The sequence below is a fragment of the Sarcophilus harrisii genome, chromosome 1 (genome assembly GCF_902635505.1).
Source record: "Sarcophilus harrisii chromosome 1, mSarHar1.11, whole genome shotgun sequence".
Taxonomy (NCBI): Eukaryota; Metazoa; Chordata; class Mammalia; order Dasyuromorphia; family Dasyuridae; genus Sarcophilus; species Sarcophilus harrisii.
The window spans coordinates 218,531,320-218,554,933 of NC_045426.1; the positions used below are offsets into that span (position 1 = coordinate 218,531,320).

Below are 23,614 nucleotides of genomic sequence, written 5' to 3' on the forward strand. Positions count from 1 at the left end.
GAAGATTAAAATCTGTCTGACTCAGAGCCACAGATTGCAAACCTAATAGGAATTCTATTTTGCTAAGTGTATTTCAGTATAATTGGTTTCCTTTATTACCATATATATTTTATTTTATGCACTTAAAAACATCATTCTGAGAAAGAGTTCATGGGCCACACTAGACTTCCAAAAGGTTTTATAACCTCCAAATAGTTAAGATCTCCTATTTTAGCAGAGGGGCTAGATGTACCTCTCACTCCATTAGCCTCAATGTTTCTACTGAACGCTTTTATCACATCCTGAGTATCCACATACCCCACCTTGATCTTAGCTGACTGAGTTATATGGTAAGGTTTCAAGGGTACAGTGAAGGAAGGCCCTTGGAGGGGGGGAGGGGTCTTTGAGAACCAAGTGAATTTGTTGAAATATGGGTAAAAAAAGAGGTGAAGGGACTGAAACTAAGTATAAAGATTACTGTTATTCATAATTTCTCAACAAATTTCTGTTCCTTCCATTCAAGTGCCTTTCTTTTGCTTCTTAATTTTGTTTCACCCTGAACATATATTACAGTTTTATGCTCTTCTTTTTTATATCTTTCATTAGGTTTCTTAGATATGTTTAACATATGTGTCTATTGCTATGTTCATCTCTGCCCTCTGTGCACTCAAAGAAGTCATTCTCTTTACGTGGAATGTACTTCTTCATCTCAGAATCTTTGTTAGAGGTTTAGTTGCCACCTACTCTATTAAATCTTTCCCTATCTCCTCAATTGTGCCCTTTTTCCTGCTTATATTTACTAATTTCTTTACAAGTTATATCCCATCAGTGGAATAGGAGCTCCTTGTGGGCAGGGACTCATTTTCAATTCGTGTTTGTGTCTTCAGGAACACACACAGTATCTTGCATGAAATGAATTCTGCCTGTCCATGTGCACTCACTAAAATCCTGAATATACCCAGTGTTTTTTCAGTGTAATGCCAGAACAAGGAGCTGAGGAATGGAATAAACTAACTAACTAAATAAATAAATTTATTTGCTCTGGGAAACAACAATGGCTTGACTGAATGGTTTGACTCCGAATATCTGATAATCACAGGTAAATGAATTTTGAAGCTCAATGTGAAACTGATTGTACAACAGTTACTTACTGGTTTGAGATCCCTATGAGCATAACCTTGACTATGTACATAAGCAACAGCTGACACAATCTGCCGGAAGAAGACACGTGTTTCCTCCTCCGAGAGACGATCTTTGGCAATTATATAATCAAACAGCTCTCCTCCAGGACAGTACTGCAACAAGAACATAACAAGGTGTAATAACTCAGTGCTTTCTTTCTAAAGAACATAGAGTGTCAGATTGGCTAAGATGACAGGAAAAAATAATGATGATTGTTGGAGGGGATGCGGGAAAACTGGGACATTGATGCATTGTTGGTGGAGTTGTGAACGAATCCAACCATTTTGGAGAGTAGTTTGGAACTATGCTCAAAAAGTTATCAAACTGTGCATACCCTTTGATCCAGCAGTGTTACTACTGGGATTATATCCCAAAGAGATTATAAAAAGAAGGGAAAGGGACCTGTATGTGCACAAATGTTTGTGGCAGCCCTTTTTGTAGTGGCTAAAAACTGGAAACTGAATGGATGTCCATCAGTTGGAGAATGGCTGAATAAATTGTGGTATATGAATATTATGGAAGATTACTGTTCTGTAAGAAATGACCAACAGGATGATTTCAGAAAGGCCTGGAGAGACTTACACGAACTGATGCTGAGTGAAATGAGCAGGACCAGGAGATCATTATATACTTCAACAACAATACTATATGATGACCAGTTCTGATGGACCAGGCCATCCTCAGCAACGAGATCAACCAAATCATTTCTAATGGAGCAGTAATGAACTGAACTAGCTATGCCCAGAAAAAGAACTCTGGGAGATGACTAAAAACCATTACATTAAATTCCCAATCCCTATATTTATGCACACCTGCATTTTTGATTTCCTTCACAAGCTAAATGTACAATAATTCAGAGTCTGATTCTTTTTGTACAGCAAAATAATGGTTTGGTCATGTATACTTATTGTGTATCTAAGTTATATTTTAATATATTTAACATCTACTGGTCATCCTGCCATCTGGGGAGGGGGGGGGGTAAGAGGTGAAAAATTGGAACAAGAGGTTTGGCAATTGTTAATGCTGTAAAGTCACCCATGTATATATCCTGTAAATAAAAGGCTATTAAATAAAAAAAAAAAAAAACCCATTACATTGAATTCCCAATCCCTATATTTATGCACACCTGCATTTATGATTTCCTTCACAAGCTAATTGTACAATATTTCAGAGTCTGATTCTTTTTGTACAGCAAAATAACGTTTTGGTCATGTATACTTATTGTGTATCTAATTTATATTTTAATATATTTAACATCTACTGGTCATCCTGCCATCTAGGGGAGGGGGTGGGGGGGTAAGAGGTGAAAAATTGGAACAAGAGGTTTGGCAATTGTTAATGCTGTAAAGTTACCCATGTATATATCCTGTAAATAAAAGGCTATTAAAAAAAAAAAAAAAGAACATAGAGCAATTTATAGACATTCTCCTTTTCCCCCCATTTATGAATATTTTTGAATGTTTTGTTTTTAATTTAATCAACAATCAAACACATTTCAACATGGGAAAGAAAAGGAAAAGAATTGTTAAAAGAAACTTTCTATCAAATGGAATTTATGCTTTTATGTGCATGTGTATATACAGACATAGACGTAGATGTGTATGTCATATATAGGCACACATCAATATGTAGACATATACACACAAATGTGAATATATGTTGTTTTACATATATATGTAAATGAGAGTTCATGTTGATAGCAACAAATTAATATGACCTCTTCTGTACTCTACTCTCAACCTCCTGTTCAAGTATTAAAATGCTTTATTGCTTTCCTCCCCCACATCTATCACTGCCCACACAAGTCACCTCCTTCCTCTTTTGACAAAACCCTCCTTAATAACAAATTTATATAGACAAGCAAAACAAATCAAGGTCTGATCTATGTATGAGAATGTTTCTGTAATCTAGGCCCAGGGCTCTTAACTTTGTGTGGATCATTGACAGTCTTTGGCAGTCTTGGGAAGTCTTCTCAGAATAGAGCCTCAGATAAAATGAGTGAAAATCACTCCCATATAATACTGTGTCCCTGATATCTCAGACTAGTTACCCTCCTGTTGAATCAAAATAAACTTAAAAATATAGAGAAGTTTCTACTTTCATAATGGGCAATTCTATTTTGACAAAATCAAGAAATTTTAGAGACATCTTTTACTCATCTATATTCCTTGCTGCCCACATTCTCAACTGCTACACCTTCACATTTCCTGTACTTGTAGAATTTTTCCTATCCTTGGTAACAGAGCCTTAGTCCAGACCCTTGCTTATTTTTTCACCTAAATTACTATAACCCTTTCCTTACCTCACCTCCTATTTCTATGGGTTTAAAGAATCTTGGAACTGGAAGGGACCCCCAAAAAAGTCATATAGTCCAGTCCTCTACCTGTAGCATGAATCCTCTTAATCCTATCCAACTCATTATCCTCACTGCTGTTGTCACAAGGTATCTAGTTCACCATGCATTGTTATCCCATCACTATCCTTCTTAAAATCTGCAGTATCCTAGTGTCACACTATAAATCAGTTCAACAGTTCTGCCCTGGACTTAAAATCCCCACAACAAGGCACACCAGGATTATCACCAACAGTTCCATTTTGTTTCTGGAAGCCCATTTCATACACATCTGTTTCAAATCTTCTTCATTTAACCAGGTAACAGCCAGTAAGCCATGTTATATGACTGAAATACCCTAGCCCAGCAGAATGCTTAGTTAATTCATTATTCAGAAATCTTCCCAAGTCACTCATTACCTCTTAAAACTTACAAATTCGTCAGATATCTTCCTCTAACAATATGAACTATAAGCAGAGAATTCCCCCAGCTAATCTCTCTGTCCTCTACTTCCTCAAACACATACCCAATCAACTCCAAACTGCATCTGTAATGTATATGTGAGTGTCTGTGTATTCTTTGTTTTCATTTCATTGTCCCCAAGCCCTTTATCCTTCGTCATTAGTGTTCCAAGACAAGGGGTACAAACTCTTACTATTCAGGGACAAGGTAACAATCTCAGTACAGTTCTAAGCACAGATCCACAGTAAGGTATTAAATATTTTGATAACAAAGACACATTATTGAAACTAAACATAAGAATATTCACTTTCAACATGTATTTTAAATTTTGCAAATGAATTGTATATAACTCTTATTTAGCAAATATGTTTATGTTTTGAGAACATACTAACCTCCATAACCATAAATATTTTGTTGTCAGTCTCAAGTACATGGTAAAGACGACAAATATGCTGATGACTTAGATTCTTCATAGCATCAATCTCTATTTTCACCCGAGGCAAATCATTCTGTAACAAAAATTACAATCCTAAAGCAATTTTAGGCATGTTATAAAACACCTATATCATAACAACAATGGTTTCTAGGCTTTCTAGGAGGGACAGAGAATATTGTCATCTTTAAATAGGGAATGAATAATAATGTTCTCTATATTTCTAATGAATTATTTTCTAATCCACAGGTGCAAGCACTGTCAAACAAATAGAAACAGATCCCTGCAGGATACATACTGACCAAGGCAACCACAAATTATCTATGTCCGGCAACAACAAAATTATATGATGATCAATCCTGATGGATGTGGCTCTCTTCAACAATCAGATGATTCAAACCAGTTCCAATTGTTCAGTGATGCAGAAAGCCATCTACACCCAGAGAGAGAACCGTGGGAACTGAATGTAGTTCACAAGATAGCATTTTCACTTTTCTTGTTGTTTGCTTGCATTTTATTTTGCTTCTTTTTTTTTCTTGTGCGGCATGATAATTGTATAAATATGGACACATATATTGGATTTCACATATATTTCTACTATATTCAACATATATTGGAATACATGCCATCTAGGGGAGAGCGTGGGAGAAGGGAGGGAAATTGGTTTTGCAAGGGCTAATGTTGAAGAATTATCCATGCATGTTTTGAAAAATAAAAAGCTTTAATTTTAAAAAAGAAAGAAAAGAAATTAAATTAAATCCAGAAATATTATATATATATTTAATAGTATAGTATATATAATTTATAATATAATATATAATTATTATTAATATATTATATAATATAATATATTATATTATTAATTATATATATATAATATAATTTATATATTTAAATATTTAATTTATATATATAATTTATTCTATATATATAATCCAAAAATCCAAGAAGCCTGACTGTACTGACAAAAACCACAATCAAAGGGTTATGATCCTCTGGTCACCACTGACTGAAACTTTTAGCAGATATTACCCTAAGCAGGACTGGACCAGCCCTCCCACCTTATTCAGAATTCTTATTTCTAACATCTGATAAAGGATTCTTAGCCATCATTTGATTGCTCTCTGACAAAGTTGTATGCCACAGACCCTCAATGATCTACATTGGTTAATTTCTTTGTGGAACCTGAATAATCATTTCTACTTTATCAGTTGGGGAAAAAAAGCCATCAATATCACTGCTATCTACACTACAAGTGTTGAAGTACTTTTATAGACTTGCAAGATTCAAGATGGAAAAAACCTCTAGCTAAAAGAAGATTCTTTTCAGTGTCAAGACCTTTTTAAACAGTCTTCTTCAAGTCTGGAAAACACTATTAAGTACAGTACAAGTGTACTTGCCATTTCTATCTCCATAATCTCTCAATCTGATCCTTTTTTCCTTATTCCCAAACCTGTCACCTTAGTTCAAGTCCTCTTAACTTTTCACTACCTAGATCACTGCAATAACCTCCTAATATTCCTGCTTCTTTTCACTCCAGGCCATCCTACACACTGCTGCCACAATGAATTTCCTTAAATGCAGATCTGTGTCAATTACCTACTCAATAAACTCCAGGGGTTCCCTATTGCCTCTAAGATAAAAATATAAATCTCTTTGTTAAGCTTCTAAAGCCCTTCACAACATGGCAATAACAAATTATAGCTTCAATATACATTTCTCCTCCTACACTATGTGATCCAGCCAAACTAAAAGTCCCTATTCCTCAACTACATTATTCTATCTTCCACCCACATGCTTTTCTACTGATTGTTTCTCATGCCTATATAATGACCTCCCTCACCTCTTCTTCAAAAAATTCCTCTCTTCCTTTAAGGCCCGGTTCAAGTGCCACTTTTTACACAGTCTTTCCTGATTGCATCAACTGCAAGTACCCTCCTTCCCATACTGCCTTTGCAATCATTTATATTTGTTTTATATAGTTATGTCTATTTTTAATCTTATGTAAGGTAGTCTAAGAGTGTAGGGATTGATTGTATTTGTATTCCTAAAATAAAGTGATGGGTTGCAATAATGCTTCTATACCTTCATTTTAATGGAGTAAAATATACTTGGCTAAAATGAAATGGTTTATTTGCCACAATAACTAAGTCCTACTGTATTCATGAATTTGTCCTATGAAACACATGGATAATTTGGCAACAATTAAAGCAGTCAAAGAAATAGTCCAATACTCACATGTTCAGAAAATACAGAAATTAGATTTAGTTAAGTGGCTGGACAAATGGATTAAATAGAGCTCATATAAGTATTCTTAAGTTAACTTGTTATCACATTGGTCAATCAAGTTAACCCTTGCCTCCTATTTAATGTCATAAATCCCTACATGATGAGCACTAGAAATCATATTTTGATTTATGAGGTTAACTTAATATTAAATTTGAAAACAAAAACAAAAAAACACTTACCCCGAGTGTATTCTTGTCCATGATTTTTATTGCTACCTTTTCTCCAGTGAGAATATGGCGGGCAAGCTTAACCTTTGCAAAGCCACCTGAATTTTTTAAAAAAAGTTAACATTTCAAAAATAAACATATTTCAGAAGAGTCTAGCTAACTATAATCTCCAGAATTAAAGGCTCAGGCAAACAAGACGAGTCTTTCAATGACTTGGAAGTTTCCACCTTTTACCACTGTATCCTGATTCTTCATATTTGATTGTATACTAGGTACTATCTTTAAAAAAAAAAAAAGAATTGGTGGACTCTGGTTTTTCAAGGTAGTAGATAGAACTCATTTTAGAGAAAACTGCTTTAAAGCTAATACTGTACAAATATATAATTTTTTTTTACATATAGAAAAGAATATTTCTATGTGTATATAAACACATGTATAAACAAACTGCAAAAATAAACAAAACTGAACATTATGTATTTATAAGAACCAAATTTGGTCCCAAATAAGGGAGAAGACTATGGAGAGGACTACAGAAGTAAAAGACTGTGCTGTCAGACTTCATTAATCCATTGATTAGGCTTGCTGAAATGTTTTTTCCCCCTCTCAGTTTTATTATTACAAAAGATAGTAAAAAAATACAATTGAAAATGAAGACAATATAAGCCCCCCCCCAAAAAAAAATCAATAAAAAAATTTATCAAAAGAGAAGTTTGTGAATAACCTGCCAATGACAGAAAATTAATAACACTTTCAACATCAATTCATGTTTTAATAAAGTGGTAAATATAAGCAACAATCTTTAAAAATACAACAAAATCTTGATCAATATTTTGTACAGAACAGTTAAACAAAACAGTTATCTAAATCAGGGAGAATAGGAGAATCATGAATTTCTCTACTCTCTTGCTATTTATAAATAGTCCTAGAGAAATAAATAAATAAATAGTTCTACAAATACTATCTCTAAAGAAAAGAAATTCTACATATATCTAATATGGATTTTAAATGAGATTTTTTGTTGGGCCATACTATGCCAAATGATTGATATCACTCTAATCAATTAGTTGTAAAACAGTTGATTGTTTACTCTCATCAGGACTTTACTTAAAAGGGGAACCTAGAGGGAAAAGATTATATACATGTCCCTCATTAACAATTTTTCTAGCAAAGACTCAAGCCAAAACCCACAAATACTAATCTATGCAAGCAGAGAGTGTAACAATTCTATTCTGTACACTGTAATAACACATCATTCAATCCCATGTCAACTACAAGTTTTTCAGGGTCCTGATACATATTCAAATACTTAAAGTTGATTACTATTACTATAACAGATGCCATTAAACTGATATTTAAGCATTTAATTTACTAAAAATATTCCTGCCTTCCTACAATTTCCATCTGAAAAATAATCTAAAGACTCAAACTTGCTAAAAGTCTTGTCACAAGTGCAGGAGCATAAGAAAGTGTGAAGTGTGAAGAAATGTGAAGAATTAAAGAAAATATTACATAACACTGGGATTGTCTAAGAAAGAATCGTTAAAAGAATCTATCAAAAGCAGTGGATTAAAGCATCAAAAGCATCTATCAAAATGTCACAATCCAGGTATTTCAAGATTTACTCTGATCATCCTAGACAGTGAACAAACTTAAGTTATATGATGATTAGGCAAACGTACAAACATATACAAGTCTCCATGATTATAAGTAAAAATATATAATAAACAATCTAAATTTCTGAAGTGTTCCATCAAAACTAAGATTAAAATAATGCTATCAAATTACCATTTCCACTTAGGGGTTGGTCACTCCAATAAAAAGGTAATTAACTATGTGTACATATGCATGGGGATGACTAAATAATTGAAAATTTATGATTAATTAAAAATCAGAACTCCATCTAGAAGTGTTTAACCCAACATTCCTCTCTTTTGATCTCATGAAGTATATACTAGCACTGACAGCTAAACAAGATTGCCCATTTGACAGTCTCCTAAGTTAGCAATCAGCAAGAACTCATGCTGAAAACCCAAAAATTCATTAGTCTTCTTTCCATAAAAAATGAAAAAGTAAGGCTTACCTGTCCCAATAGTTTCATATAATTCATAATATTTGAGAAGTTCATCATAATCTCCCACAGCCATGGTGAAAGCTTGTTTCAAAGTACCAAAAAATATAAAACAAGCATACAATCTGTTGGATAGAAATAATACAAAAGCATTAAAACCTAGTTTTAAAAATTAAAGATGATCTAAATGGTTGATAGGAACTTTTAAATAGAAAGAGATCAAAAATTTCTTGTTTTCTTAATGCCCACAACAACCTTTTGCACATATTAAATATTCAACATTTATTGATCTAATCCCACAATTACCTATGAAAATCAGTCATCTGACTAGCATCAACAACATGTATCGTTAATATGTCAATGTGCAGTTGTAGAGTTGATCATCAAACTAGAACATTTAGACCCAGTGGAGCTTCCCTTTTTCCCAATGAATCTACCTTTTGACTATTTCCACTCATTAGCATCTCCACCAATAGATGAGTTGAGAAAATAGAAGGGATAAAGCTCTAATGGGTTGGTTTTGTTTCTTGATTCCTCCTACCTTAACATGTGGGAAAGAGACAGCCTAAATAAAAACTAAGTTAAGATTTTGGCTTAAGATGCAACTGTTTATGTCTGGAATTCAACCATTACATTTTCCCTCAAAGAAATCAGAAAGAAACAAAACTTATAGTAGGCTGTTTCTCCAACAAGATAAATCTTGCTATCACATTGCCTCTAGACAGAAATATTTATCATGAACAATAAACCACTATAATACTTTGGCAGACAAACCACTAAGATACCCTGGCAGAATTCTGAATTGCATTCCTAGAAAGGTTTTATAACAAAAGCAGATTCTAATCCTGGTTCTGCCAACTTATTGATCATATGAACTTGACCAAGTAATTTACTTTACTTTTCTTGGGCTCAGTTTTCCACTGATAATTAATGTTTCTTTCCAGCTTCAAAATCTTATTAAAAAAAATTGTTTCTAATATTGTTATGTCTGTGTGCGTATGCATATGTGCTCTTGAGTTTGCATGAGCCTTTGCTAGCAGTAAAAGGGAAAAATGATTCAAGAACAGAGCAAAAAAAGTATACATGATAAGTTCATACAAAATCAGAAGGACTGGGGTAGGTTGTAAGATTGGAGGCATGAATATGCTTTTTAGAGCAGGAATTAAAGAAGCAGATAAAGACAGTGAGTGAATGAAGAGCAGTAGGAGGAGAAAGCAGCTTGGGAGGAGTTGCTCTAAAATAGTCCCTTGCCTAAAGAAATAAACCTACATACAAGTCAGAAGCTCAGTAAGTGTAAAGGACATGTCTCATTCTTCCTTCCCTCCATGATTCCCAGAACCTTAAATATAACAGGATCTGTTTCCCCTGTATTAATTCTACCCTCAGAGAAAGACAAATGGCTCCACCTGATTCATTAAAAGCAGTCCAAGTACCTGCCTAGGCTGCTACAGGCAAAAGAACAAAGAGATGATCAATGATGAACAATGCAATCATTGTTGTTGAATCATTTTAGACACTTTGTGGTCATATTTGGAGTATTCTTGGCAAAGATACAGGAATGCTCTGCCATTTCCTTCTCCAGCTTATCTTACAGATGAGGAAGTGAGTTATCCAGAGTCACATGGTTAAGGAGTGTCTGAAGCCACATTTGAATTCATGAGGATGAGTCTCCTGGGTTCCAAAATCAATGTACTATCCAATGTGCTATCCACCTATCAATCATACAATCAAGATGAGTTAATACGGATTCCTATTACAATATTACAATGAAAAGACCTAGAATTAAAGCCTAGCCTTGCCATTTACTGTCAATGTCACTTTAATTGTATCACTTGACCTCTCTAAAATACCTCCTCATCTATAAAATGAAAGGAAATGGATCTCAAATGTCCTTTCCAGTTCCAAACTTAGGAGCTCCAAAGAAAACTTGTATTATTCCCATTTGACAAGTGAAAATGTCTCCAAGAGATGGAATTGATGCAGAAATAAATTTCAAAATTGAACTGTTACAGATTGCAGGCACAAGATATTTAATAAATTTCTTATTATGGCATCTTTATATAAAACATGGGGGGGGGGAGAATCTGAGCTAGATGACAGCTCTGTCAATTGGATTTGTAGTCAGCCACATACAATCAAAAGAGCATTACACAAAGAGTATAAAAGGAAATCTCTAGTGACATGCTACAATCCGTGGGTATCAACATTTTTATCAATGGTTTGGACAAGGACACAGAAGAAATGTTTATTCGCCATGTGGATGGTAATTCTTCAGCGAAAGCTAATTCACTCAGTGACAGAGTCAATATTTTAAATGATCCCTGTAGGCTGGAACAAGGCCAAAACTAACAAAATAAAATTTGATAGGGACAAATATAAAGTCCTATATTTATGTTCCACAGAATCAACCACAGACCTTCACAATACCTGGCTTAAAAAGAAATGATGTGAAATATTTTAGTGGAGAACAAGCTCAAAAAAAAAAAAAAAAAATTGAAACAAGGTGACACGCTTACCAAAAATAACAAATGCAATCATAGAATCACTTTAAATGCCACATGCTATCCAGGACAAAAGGTAAGGATTCCTTATACCAGATCAAGTATTGTGTTTCAATCACATTTAAAGATGCTAAAAGCCTATCTAGAGGACTATGATAATAAGAATGAGGGGCATAAAAACTAGAACACCTGAGGAACAAAAACTATTTAGCCCGGACAAATAAAAATAACAAATAACACAATCACTAATTACAAATAACTGTAAAGTTCTCAAATAGAAGGAAAAAAATCTGTTCCTAGTTGCTGCAACAGGCAGAAGTAGGAATGATGAAAACAAGAGAGAGGTTCATAAAAGTTTCCTAAGCTTTTCATATCCAAAGAATGAACTATGGAGTCTGAATCGAAGCACAAACTATTTTCACTTTTTGGAAGATTTTGTTTTTTCTTTCTCATGACTTTATACTTTTGCTCCGAGTCTTCTTTTACAACATGACTAATAAGGAAATATGTTTAACATGATTGTTTATGTATAATCTATACCATCTTGGAGGGGGGAGGGAGGGAAGGAAGAAAAAATTGGAACTCAAAATCTTACAAAAATAAGTATTGAAAACTATATGTAGTTAGAAAACAATTAAAATACTATTAAGTGAATAAATAAACAAATCGGTAGATAGTTTGCTACACATGATGAGGACAATACATCCTAGTCCAGAAGAGCATCTGCATTCTCTGGGAAAGACTCTCTTCCCACACATTATGCACCTATTGGATGCAAAACCTATATTCCCTGGGAAAGACTCACTTCCCACACATTATGCACCTTTTGGATGCAAAATCTACATTCCCTGGGAAAGACTCTTTTCCCATACCCTATCTCAAGTATGTTCCTTTCAGATGCACAACCCAAATTGTTTTGTTTCCGTATATAAGTAAGCCCTGAGAAAATGTCTCTTTGCAATTCTTTGATATTGCCCACTAAGAGAACATCTTGGTGTCTTTCTCTTTAATAAAGTGCCTTTTCTTATCACAGCCTTTTGTGTAGCGTTTCTTGCTGCAAAACGCCCTAACTTGGTATTTTGGAGAACTAGGAGACCAATCCATATTCCTGCCAAGATCCATACCTCATCACACTTTTGTCATAGGATTCAGAACTAGAAGAGCCTTGGAGACACCTAGTTAAATTCCCTTATTCATATCTACTTCACTGAACATGTTCAAAAGGACAACTTCTAAGGATGTATGCTTTTGAGGGGCAAAATCTGGCCTAGAAGCCAGTCTCCTTTCTTACAAGAGTGTTTCTTTTTCAGCTATCAGGTTAAAAGTTGCTCTGAGAATATTCTTCCTGCCTTTCTTCTTGGTTAGACCTGGATTCAGAAAAAGTTGAACTCAAATCCAGCCTCATTCACTTCCTTGCTGGGTGATCCTGGACAACTCATTTAATTTCTGCCTCACAAAAATGGGGATAATAATAATCATCATCATCATCATCATCATCATCATCTCAGGGTTTTGAGAATATAATGAAATATCAATTGCAAAGTACTTTACAGTTCTTGGCGCATAGTAAACACCACAAAAATATTAAATACTGCTATTAGTATTGTTTTTATTATTATTACACTAACTGGATAGGTAGTTTAGAGCCTCCATCAAGAAAATCTTTCAAATTCTGCTTCAGAGAAATTTAGTTGTACAATCTGGGACACTTCACAGAATTGTCTCTCGGCTTTTATTTAATCTTATATAAAATGGGGATGATTAATATCAGAAGCACTACTTTTATTTAATCTTATATAAAATGGGGATGATTAATATCAGAAGCACTACTTTTATTTAATCTTATATAAAATGGGGATGATTAATATCACAAGCACTATTCTTCCCCAGTTGTTGTGAGTATAAAATGGGATATTTATCACTAACAAAATCCAACAGTCAGAGTTACAAAGAGAAATTCCATTTAAAGTAACTACTGATAATATAAAATATTTAGGAATCTATCTGCCAAGGGAAAATCAGAAACTTTATGAGCAAAATTACAGACCACTTTTCACACAAATTAAGTCTGATTTAACCAATTGGAAAAATATTAAATGCTCTTGGATAGGGCGAGCAAATATAATAAAGATGACAATATTACCTAAACTAATCTATTTATTTAGCGCTATACCAATCAGAGTCCCAAAAAACTATTTTAATGACCTAGAAAAAATAACAACAAAGTTCATATGGAAAAACAAAAGGTCAAGAATTTCAAGGGAATTAATGAAAAAAAAATCAAATAAAATGGGATATTTAGCAAGTACTTAAATGATAAAAACATATGTTATGAAACATATAGCTACTAGCTAGTATCATTAAATTAAACATGTAAAAGAGCTTTGCAAAACTTAAGAAATTTGAGTCAGCTAAATCCAATGGATAGAGAACCTACTAGCTCTGAAATCTGAACAACTTGAGTTCAAATCAGACCCCAGACATTTAATAACTGTATAACTATGGGCAAGTCAGTTCAGTTCAAAAAATAAGAAGCTATTTAATTGCTAGCATTATTAAATCAGAATGCAAAGCCCTCTACAAATCTTAAAACCCACCATAAATGATAGCTATTATTATCAAACCAGATAATATGTTAATGCCATCTGCAAACCTTGAAGAATTATATAAATTTTTACATCAGACATGGAAAGTGCTTTGCAAACCTTAAAACCCTCTATAAATGCTAGTTATTATTAAGTCTGATAACATGTTAAAGCATTCTACAAACCTTAAATTATATTTTTGCTATACATAATGCTATAAAATATATGTATGATGGATATGTAAATATATTTACATATATATATATTATATATTATATATATTTATATATTTACATATATGTAAATATACATTTACATTTACATATTATACATTTTATGCAAAATATATAATTACCGAAATCTAGACAACATGTAAAATGCTTTGCAAACCATAAAGCTCCCTAAAAATGCCAGCTATTGTTATTAAAACAGATAAGGTTTGCAAACGTCAAAGCCCTATAGAAATACTAGCAATGACAATTCCGCGTGCAATCTGGTCAAACTTCTATATCCCTTCTCAGAATAATGCCCTGTCGCCCACACAGACATAACGGAAGGCAAAGCTCACTTTCACTTAAGGATTGGGGGGGGAAGCTTTTTAAAATGTATTCCCCGCACCCATCCCCCCTCCTGAGAGCCATCGGCCCGACCCCATCCCATCTCAGCTCGAAGAGACCAAGTGACTAGTCCGAGGTGGCCCAACGGGCCCGGAAGATCGGTTCTGCCCGAGGCCTGGCAGGTGGGAAGAGCCGGTGGGCCGCCGAGCCTCCCCAATCCCGCAGCATCACCACCAAGGGTGGCCCGCAGCCAGGCTCCCGACCCCACCCCCGCCGGACGAGGCCGACCACTCACCCGCGAGGAAAAGAAAAGGATCTGGCGGCGGCGGCGGCGGCAGAACGAGACCAAGCAGCCGAACCGTTGAAGGACTCTTGGGGAGGCGAAGCGGAAAGCCGAGACGGACGCAGCCGGCACCTCCTCCGGGCAGCGTTCAAACCTCCCGGCTCCCCGCCTCGCTTCCGTCCGCCAATAGAATCAAATCCCGGAGACCGGAAGAGGCGGGAAGGAGGGAGAGGGAGGAGCTTTCCCTGAGACCGGACTCAATTTCACGGGAGAGTGGGGGAGGAGGCGCTCCTCCCTTGGTTTTTCCCTCCCTTCCCCTCCCGGCTTCCGCAACTCTCCGCGGTGGACTTTGTCAAACTTCCAGTTACTTCCTTTTCCCGTTCTTCCGGGCGTGCTGGGAGGGGCAGGCTGCCTCCAAGGTCGCCCTTTTTCCGGCTTTCCCTTACCTCAGCCCCAGAGATCACCGTAGATTTGGAACTAGAAGGGACTAACAGCGACCCGTCCAATACACTACCTCCGTTGTACAGTTGAGAAAACTAAGGCCCGCAGAGTTTAAGTGGTTTGCCCAAAGACACAGAGGGAATAAACAGCAAAAGTGGAATTTGAGTTTGTCTACTTCCAAACTTAAGGTACCTTCCAACCAATTGGGTTTTTTTTGTTTTTTTTTTTTTTTAACTAATGAAAAAACATTTCTCTCGCCTTCTCAGTGAAAAAAGAAGGAAAAAAAAACACCTTTGCAGCAAACATGCACAAACAAAACAGATTCCTACGTTAGTTACGTTCAGAAAATATACATGAGTCAATCCCACGGAATCCTAGTTGTTTAATATTTTTCTTTCTTTCTTTTTTAATTATAGCTTTTATTTTTCAAAATACATGCAAAGATAGTTTTCAGCATTCAAAACCGTGTCCATTTTTTTCTCCCTTCCTTCCTCTCTCCCTTTCCCCTCTCCTAGAGAGCAAGTGATCCAATACAGATTAAACATATGCAATTCTTCAAAACATGTTTCCACATTTATCATGCTGCACACACACAAAAAATCAGATCAAAAAGGGAAAAAATGAGAGGGAAAAAAGGAGCAAAACAATAACAACAAAAGATGAAAATACTATATTGTGATCCACATCACAACAACAAGAATGGGTTGAGGACTTATTCTATGGCATGCACTGTGCCTAATACTGAGGATATAAATAAAAAGTTAAAATAATGCCTGCCCTCAGAAAGCTTACATTGTAATGGGGGGAGACTATATATATATATATACACATATATGTGTGTATATACATTTAAATATATATATATATATATATATATACATGTAAAATTAATAAAGATTAGATGAAAGAAGACCTTAGTAGGACTGGCAGTAGAAGAAACCAGGGACATCTTCCTAGAGAAGATATATTTGGAGCTGAAACTCTCCAGAGCATCAACTTCTCAAACTTCTGCCAACAGGACCTTGAAAACTGGCTAAGGATATACTTATCAATATTATAATATGGTACTCCTTTTACTTAGTCTTTGCACAAATTGTCCCCTCTGTCTGAAATATACTACTCTCTCTCCTAGTTTTTATCTTCCTTAAAAGCATAGCTCAAGCAACAACTTTTACATACATGGAGCATCTCATGTTCTCAGTTTTTAGCACTCTTGTCCTTTTGATAGTACTTTACATCAGTGTACTTTAATTTTATTTGTTTACTTTTTTTTACTTTTTTACTTTACTTTTATTTATTTACTTTACATATTTGTATTATACCAGTAGAATATAAGCTCTTTGCAAGGAGGAATTTGTTTCATTTGTCTAGTAGAAAGTAACCCAGCTACTGCTATACTCATTTACTTAGTAAAACTCAGTTTTTATTCTCTTTACACTGGAAAGACGTAAAAATTAGTCAATTACAGTCTTCTCTATCTTTGAGATCCCATACCCTGATAAAAAAAAAACTTTAATTTTTTTTTTATCTCTCCACTTCCCCTCCCCAGTGTATCCAATTACATTTCAGCTACACACCATTTAGCAATGTGGGTAGTTAACAGTTTTTCCAAATATTTCCAGTTTAAAGAGACAAAGTAAATGTTTAAAGAGGAAACAAAGATAAGCCTACCTGGATCCAGAGAAAAAAATCAGATTCAAGTCCTTTCTAAAGAGAGGGAGGGAGGAGGGACTAAGGAATCATCACCTTTTACTTGTTAACTAAAAGGAATTTAGCAGCTTATTCATACAAACACCACCTCAGGTCCACTATCTTTCCTGGTGATCTTATAGCTATATAGTCCTTCTCTAACTTTGAGGAACTTCAATGCAATCCTTCAGTAGTTTCCATTGGACTTCTCAGCTTTTCACAGATCCAACAGGTGGAACAGGATAAGCTTCTCAAAGTACTAGTTCCAAGTTTGGATTAAAACTCCGTATAGGGAATTGAGGAAGAAAACACTGGTATATTTCTGCTCCAAAGCAGTAAGCATCTGGATTTCTTTGACAATACCTATAAAAGACATGGCTGAGGGAGAACTTTGGTAGCATAGTAGATGGCTCAAGAAACTTATGTCAGTTTGCATGAATTGTTGCTAAGTGAAGTGAGTAGAACCAAAAGAACATTGTACACAGCAATAAGATTATGTGATGATTAACTCTGATGGACATGACTCTTTTCAACAATGAGGTGATTCAGGGCAATTCCAATAGACTTGAAAGAGGGCTTATGGGGACTAAATGTGGATCACAATATAGTATTTTCATCTTTTGTTGTTGTTGTTTTGCTTCTTTTTTCCCTCTCATTTTTTTCCTTTTTGATCTGATTTTTTGTGTGTGTGCAGCATGATAAATGTGGAAATATGTTTTGAAGAATTGCATATGTTTAATCTGTATTGGATCACTTGCACTCTAGGAGAGGGGAAAGGGAGAGAGGAAGGAAGGGAGAAAAATATGGAACACAGTTTTGAATGCTGAAAACTATCTTTGCATGTATTTTGAAAAATAAAAGCTATAATTAAAAAAGAAAGAAAGAAAAATATTAAAAGGAAAAAAAAAAAAGAAATCTATTTCAATTACTAGTTGTGGGATCATTGATCCAGCAGAGGAAAATAAGGAGTCACTAAACAGATAGGAGAACCAGGAAAAAGTAATGTTATAAAAACCTAGAAAAGAGAGTATAGGAAGAGATGGGGATAGACAAGTCTCAGTGGCTACACAGAGCCATTCCATGTACATTATGGTAACTTGGTATGGATCAGCCTTTATTTCACCCATCAGAGAAAATGGACTCACTGTTTTTTATGCTGAAATCTCACTCATTAATTGGAAGTCTCCTCCAGTTTTTCTGCCAATCCTTAGTTTATGGTTTTCCTTAATCCTCCATTGACTACTCCTTCATGTTTCTTCTTCAGCCTTCAGTTTAAAAAAAAAAAAAAAAAAAAAAAAGCAAAACCAAAAAACTTCCATGTTATAGAAGTCCATCTCACCACTTATACTCCTACAACCATACTAGGCTCAGAGTTGGTCACAGTCAGCCCCAGGATGAGAAAAAAATCACTTTCTCTCCAGGATTATATCCTAGGAACCCACAGCCAGGCTCAAAACATTTTTTCTCTGAATGCAGGCAAGAGTCCATTTCAAAAGCTGGTCAAATAAAAATAAAATTATATATTTGTAAAGTACTTAGCAAAACTTAAAGCATTACCTAATTTTTGAGGCAGCTAGATGGCACAGGGGGATAGAGAGCTGGGATGGGAATCTGAAAGAATGTCCCTAAATTGTCCCATTCTCCAGAATGGCTGAACAAGTTATGGCACATAATGTTTTGTTATACTATTATGCTGAACTCTTATTATTAGTATAATGACCAAAAATGATTTCAAAGGACTAATGATAAAACGTATTTACCTCTGGATAGAAAGATGAAGGATTCAGAATGCAGAATAAGACAAATATTTTTTGGACATGAGGAAATTTGTTTTGATTGAGCATACATGTTTGTAATGGGTTTTTATTTTTTGTATATATTCTCATTTGGGCAAGAGAAGGGATAGGAGAGTTAAGTAAGAAAGGGAATCTTAACCTAATTAAAACAAATAATTTTAATAGCCAATTGTATAAATGACAGTTAAGGTTTATAAGTTTTTCATTGTGCTTATATTAAACCTCCAATTGCTCATAGATAGCAACCTAGAAACAATATTTGAAAAAAATCACATACATTAAATAATATTTTCAAGTAGATTTTTGGCTATTTGTAATGATAGACATGCTAAACACGGAAAAGAGATTTTTAAGCCTATTGATTATTGTTAATGAGCGTATTTATGTGATAAGCTTGTTAAAATGGTTACAGAAAATGTCTTCTACCAACATAACAACGGCATATTTTAGTTTTCTTTAAAACGTTTATCACAGAGAAGAGTGCAGTGAATGGAGCATGGGACCTGAATCAGAAAGATCTGTGTTCAAATCCTATCAGATATTTACTAACTATGCAATCCAAATGGCCAATCACTTGATCTCCATTTGCCTCAGTCCCTTGTCTATAAAATGGGGACATACTGGAGAAGAAAATGGCACACTATTCCCATGGACAAAAGTCTATGGGGTCACATAAAATCAGACATGAAATGTTGCTCTTTTTTTTTTTTTTAAACAAATTTTACTGATAATCTTTTAAGAACATATAAATTCCCACTATAATCTTCCCCCCTACCTCCCAGAGAACCATCAAGAATGATTTAGAACAAAGAATAAAAAATTTAAAGAATTTTTTAAAGAATAAAAAAAGAAGGAAAAAGGTTCTAAAATCTAATTGATACAGAAATAATCTGATGCTACATGTTCCTCAAATCTCCTTATAGAAGCAGAGGATATTGTATATGGAATCCTGTATATAATGTAAAAGCATTTCTTGAATTAAGTTTAGTGAATATTTCATTGAAATAATTTGAAAGAATCAATATCTAGACCAATTCTATATTTAGTAATTTTTATACAAATAGTTCCCTTAGAACCCGAAGTCTCCTCACCTTAAGAAAACCACCCTCTGCTGCCTGCTCAACCTGTAACAGTTCTCCACAAGGCCTGCTCCACTTTTCCCATTGGTTAATTCCTCCTGAAGAATCCATTGTTGAAATTGCCAGGTCAACCTGCCTTCATTCTCATGGAACTATTTCTAGTTTTCTGGATTCTCTTTCTTTTGCTTGACTTTGTATTCCCACTGTTTAATTCAGTGTTTGACACATAGTAAATACTTAAGAAATGTTCTATATGTAATTATCCCTACCCATCATAGGAGTTAGAGTTGCAGTGCCACTCAATCTGGAAAACATACATAAAATTTTTGCCTGTTTTCTTTTGTATGATATTTACAGTACCTTATGGTAAAATTTGGGTTGATATTATACAATACTATACATTTCATTTTTTTTTTTTTGATTGCTAATTTATTTATTTATTTATTTATTTTTATTTAATAGCCTTTTATTTACAGGATATATACATGGGTAACTTTACAGCATTAACAATTGCCAAACCTCTTAATACTATACATTTCTTATGCTAACCTACAATATATTAAAATCTTGATGGGGAAAGTTATGAGGGGGAAAGGATAACTATATTCTATATGCTCTCAAATATATATGTATATATATACACACATGCACATATTATATATTTTCTATGTATATAAATATGTATGTAATCTCAAACTCAACATATCCAAAACTGAACTCAAAATACACTACTCTTTCTAACTTCCCTATTCCTAGTGAGAGCTAGGATCTAAACAATACCTTAATCCTAATGCCTACATCCACACAAGTCTGGCTAGTTTTTAAAAGATATTAAGACCCACTTTAAGACTAAATGTTAAAGACTGTTAATAAGATTTCTTGGTCATCTGAGTACAAAACAGTCACAGGGTGCTGTAGGAGTTCTTTAATACTAGATTGGTAGAAAATTGTAAGTGGCTTAGGCAAGGGAGCTTCACTCTGCTGAATCACTTGACTCAATGTCTATCCTTATCAAATATCATTCTCCTGCTAAGCAAACATCCTTTTATTAAGTAGTGAAAAACCTATAAGTGTCTCATTCTATCTAATATTAAACCTAACTTATGAATCAGGCCCAACCCAGAACAAGAGCACTACCATTTTTCTAGACACTCAGATTTTAAATCTTAGTGAAAAACTCAACTCTTTTTACTCTCCCTCATCTGCTATATCTAGTCAGTTACAAGACTTCTCAATTCCATTCTATAAAATTTTTGTAACTGCCCCCATATCTCCACTAATATGGCTCACCAACCCAGCTCAGACTCTCATCACTTCTTGCTTTGCCTATTATAATAGCCTCTTAATCTATCTCTTTACCTCCTCTCTCTTTCTCCAATACCTCCCATAGTTTCCAAAGTGATATTCCTAAAGCATAAATAAGTCTGAGCATATCTCATTCATCTCAAAAATCTCAAATGAGTCCCTATTACCTCTAGGATAAGAAATAGACTCTTCTGTTTAATATTTAAAATCCTTCACAACCTGGCTCCAACTTATCTTTCCAAGGTTATTGCACATTATTCTTTTTTATATACTCTGTGGTCTAGCCATTGATGGGATATTATGAGAACCTTGGAGGGAAATGATCACTCCCTCATAGATTTTGTGATAGTATAATGTTGATGGTTAGTTATTTAATATACAGAACAGAGAGCTTGCATGTAGCATGATATTAGTTAGAAAATAGATCTGAAAAAAGGAGAAATATGGTTATACCCCTAATAGCCTAGAAGAGGACAGCAGGCAAGCTCAAGCCCAGCTTGTGGTTGGGCTACCATTCTTTTACTCTATATCCAAGAGGAGTATTTGACTAGAAATATATCTATTAATCATATATAAAATATTTGTAGTCCAGGAGTTTGATGCCTTTTTAGGGGTCAGGGAAAAAAAAAAACAACACTTTCCCTAGTTACTCTAAAAAGAATAATTGATTTTCCTCACCACTTTAGTCAAGTATTAAACACCCTACTAGGTACCCTAGAAGGGGTTGGGGATAAAAAAAAAAAAGGGAAAAGAGTTCCTATTCTCAAGAAAGTCATAATCTAATGGAAGCAACAAATATGTACAAACTACATACGTGATAAATAGGGAATAATTAACAAAGGGAAAGCAAAGATGGATTTGAAAAGCTTCTTGTAGAAAAAGAGATTTTAGTTGGAATTTGAAGGAAGCCAGAAAGGCTAGCAAGCAGAGATGAGAAGGCAGTCTTCCGGGTATTGGAGAATAAGAAAATGCCCAGAGCTGAAGGATGGAGTGTCTCGTTCATGGAACAGCCAAGAAGAAGCCAGTATCACTGGAATGAATAATATGTGGTGGGGAGTAAGAAGATTGGAAAGGGAGAAGGTAGCTGAATTATGCTAGACTTGAATTGTTGAACACAGGATTTTCAGGTAATAGGGAGGCACTGGAGTTTATTGAGTAGGGGAGAGAGGAGGTGATATGATCAGACTTGCACTTTAGAAAATTCACTTTGGTAGTTGAATGGAGGATGAATTAAAAGGAGGAAAGATTTATGGCAAGCAAACTCAACAGCATCTCCCTTCCATCACATAAATCCCTTTATCTAAAGATAAAGAAATAAGGAAAGTTAGACTGAATAGAATTTAGAAAGAATATACAAGAGTAAATAAATTCTTTATCAGGAGAGCAAGATGAAAATTAGAGAATGATTGGAGAAGTCTGTTCTTAGGGTTGGGATGGAAGATTATCTAGACATAGAGAATCCATGTCTATGACTCCAGGAATATTTCCTATATCTCAAACTGTGTCTCTGTCTTTCTCTTTCTCTCTATTCAGTCTCTCCATGCTATTTAAAGGGTTTAGAGGTTTCTTAGCTAATCATAAGTTATAGCTCCCACTTTTCCTCAATATCACAGTTGATAGTTTTCAGCTGCCATTATATAAAAAATTGCTGTAAATATTTTTTCATATTCTTTCTTTGATGTCTTTGGTTTAATAATAATATCATTAGGTCAGTGACTATGAACCATCTAATCAATCAATAAACATTAAGTACTTACTATGTGCCAAAAATACAAAAAGAGACAAAAGATCGTTCTTGTTCTCAAGGAACTTACAATATAATAGGTGAGAAAATATTTCAAGCAAATATATACTAAAAACAAGCTATGTGCAGGATAAATAGGAAATAATCAAAATGAGGAAAGGCACCAGAATTAAGAGATGTTGGGAAAGGCTTCTTGTAAAAGATGGGAACATGGAAAAACCATATATCTCCCTCCAAAATAATCCTCAAGAAAAATAAAGTTTAAAAAAAGATAATGCTTCAATTTGAATTCAGAAACAATCAGTTCTTTCTCTGGGTAGGGATAACACTTTTTCTCATAAGTCCTTCAGAGGACTTCAGTCATTCACCGCTAATCATCCCACAACAATTCTATTACTTTGTACGAGGTACATTTCACTTTGCTTGAGTTCATAGAGGATTTTCCAGGTTTTTCTGAGAGTATCCTGCTCATCATTTCCCATAGAACAATAATATTCCATCATAATCACAGCATATCATAATTTGTATTCTCTGTCCTGAAAATATGCAAGTGCTTTATAACTACCAGTTAAAATACCATGGATAAAGGATAGGGTTTAGGATTAGAAAGATCAAAATTCAAATCTGGCCTTAAATGCTTAATAGTTGTACAATCCTGGACAGTTTAGCCTCTGCCTCAGTTTCCTTATCTGTAAAATTGAGATAGCACTTATCTCTGAGGA

General features: G+C 34.6%; 1 protein-coding gene across 2 annotated transcripts in view; it reads right to left on the reverse strand.

Annotated features, from left to right (window-relative positions):
• MELK (maternal embryonic leucine zipper kinase) overlaps positions 1–18,202 on the reverse strand; it is a 75,968-nt gene extending 57,766 nt beyond the window's left edge. The window contains exons 1-5 of one of the 2 annotated variants that reach the window (XM_031937181.1): positions 14,851–14,932; positions 8,925–9,037; positions 6,857–6,942; positions 4,348–4,464; positions 1,131–1,274 (exon numbers count right to left, since the gene is read on the reverse strand). In XM_031937181.1, coding sequence (XP_031793041.1) covers positions 1,131–1,274; positions 4,348–4,464; positions 6,857–6,942; positions 8,925–8,988 — 411 coding nt within the window. In that variant the 5' untranslated portion in view covers positions 8,989–9,037; positions 14,851–14,932. Of the gene's footprint in view, positions 1–1,130; positions 1,275–4,347; positions 4,465–6,856; positions 6,943–8,924; positions 9,038–14,850; positions 14,933–18,113 lie in introns of those variants that run through there. The other variant, XM_031937175.1, reaches the window with a different exon arrangement.
• Positions 18,203–23,614: the final 5,412 nt, after the last annotated feature.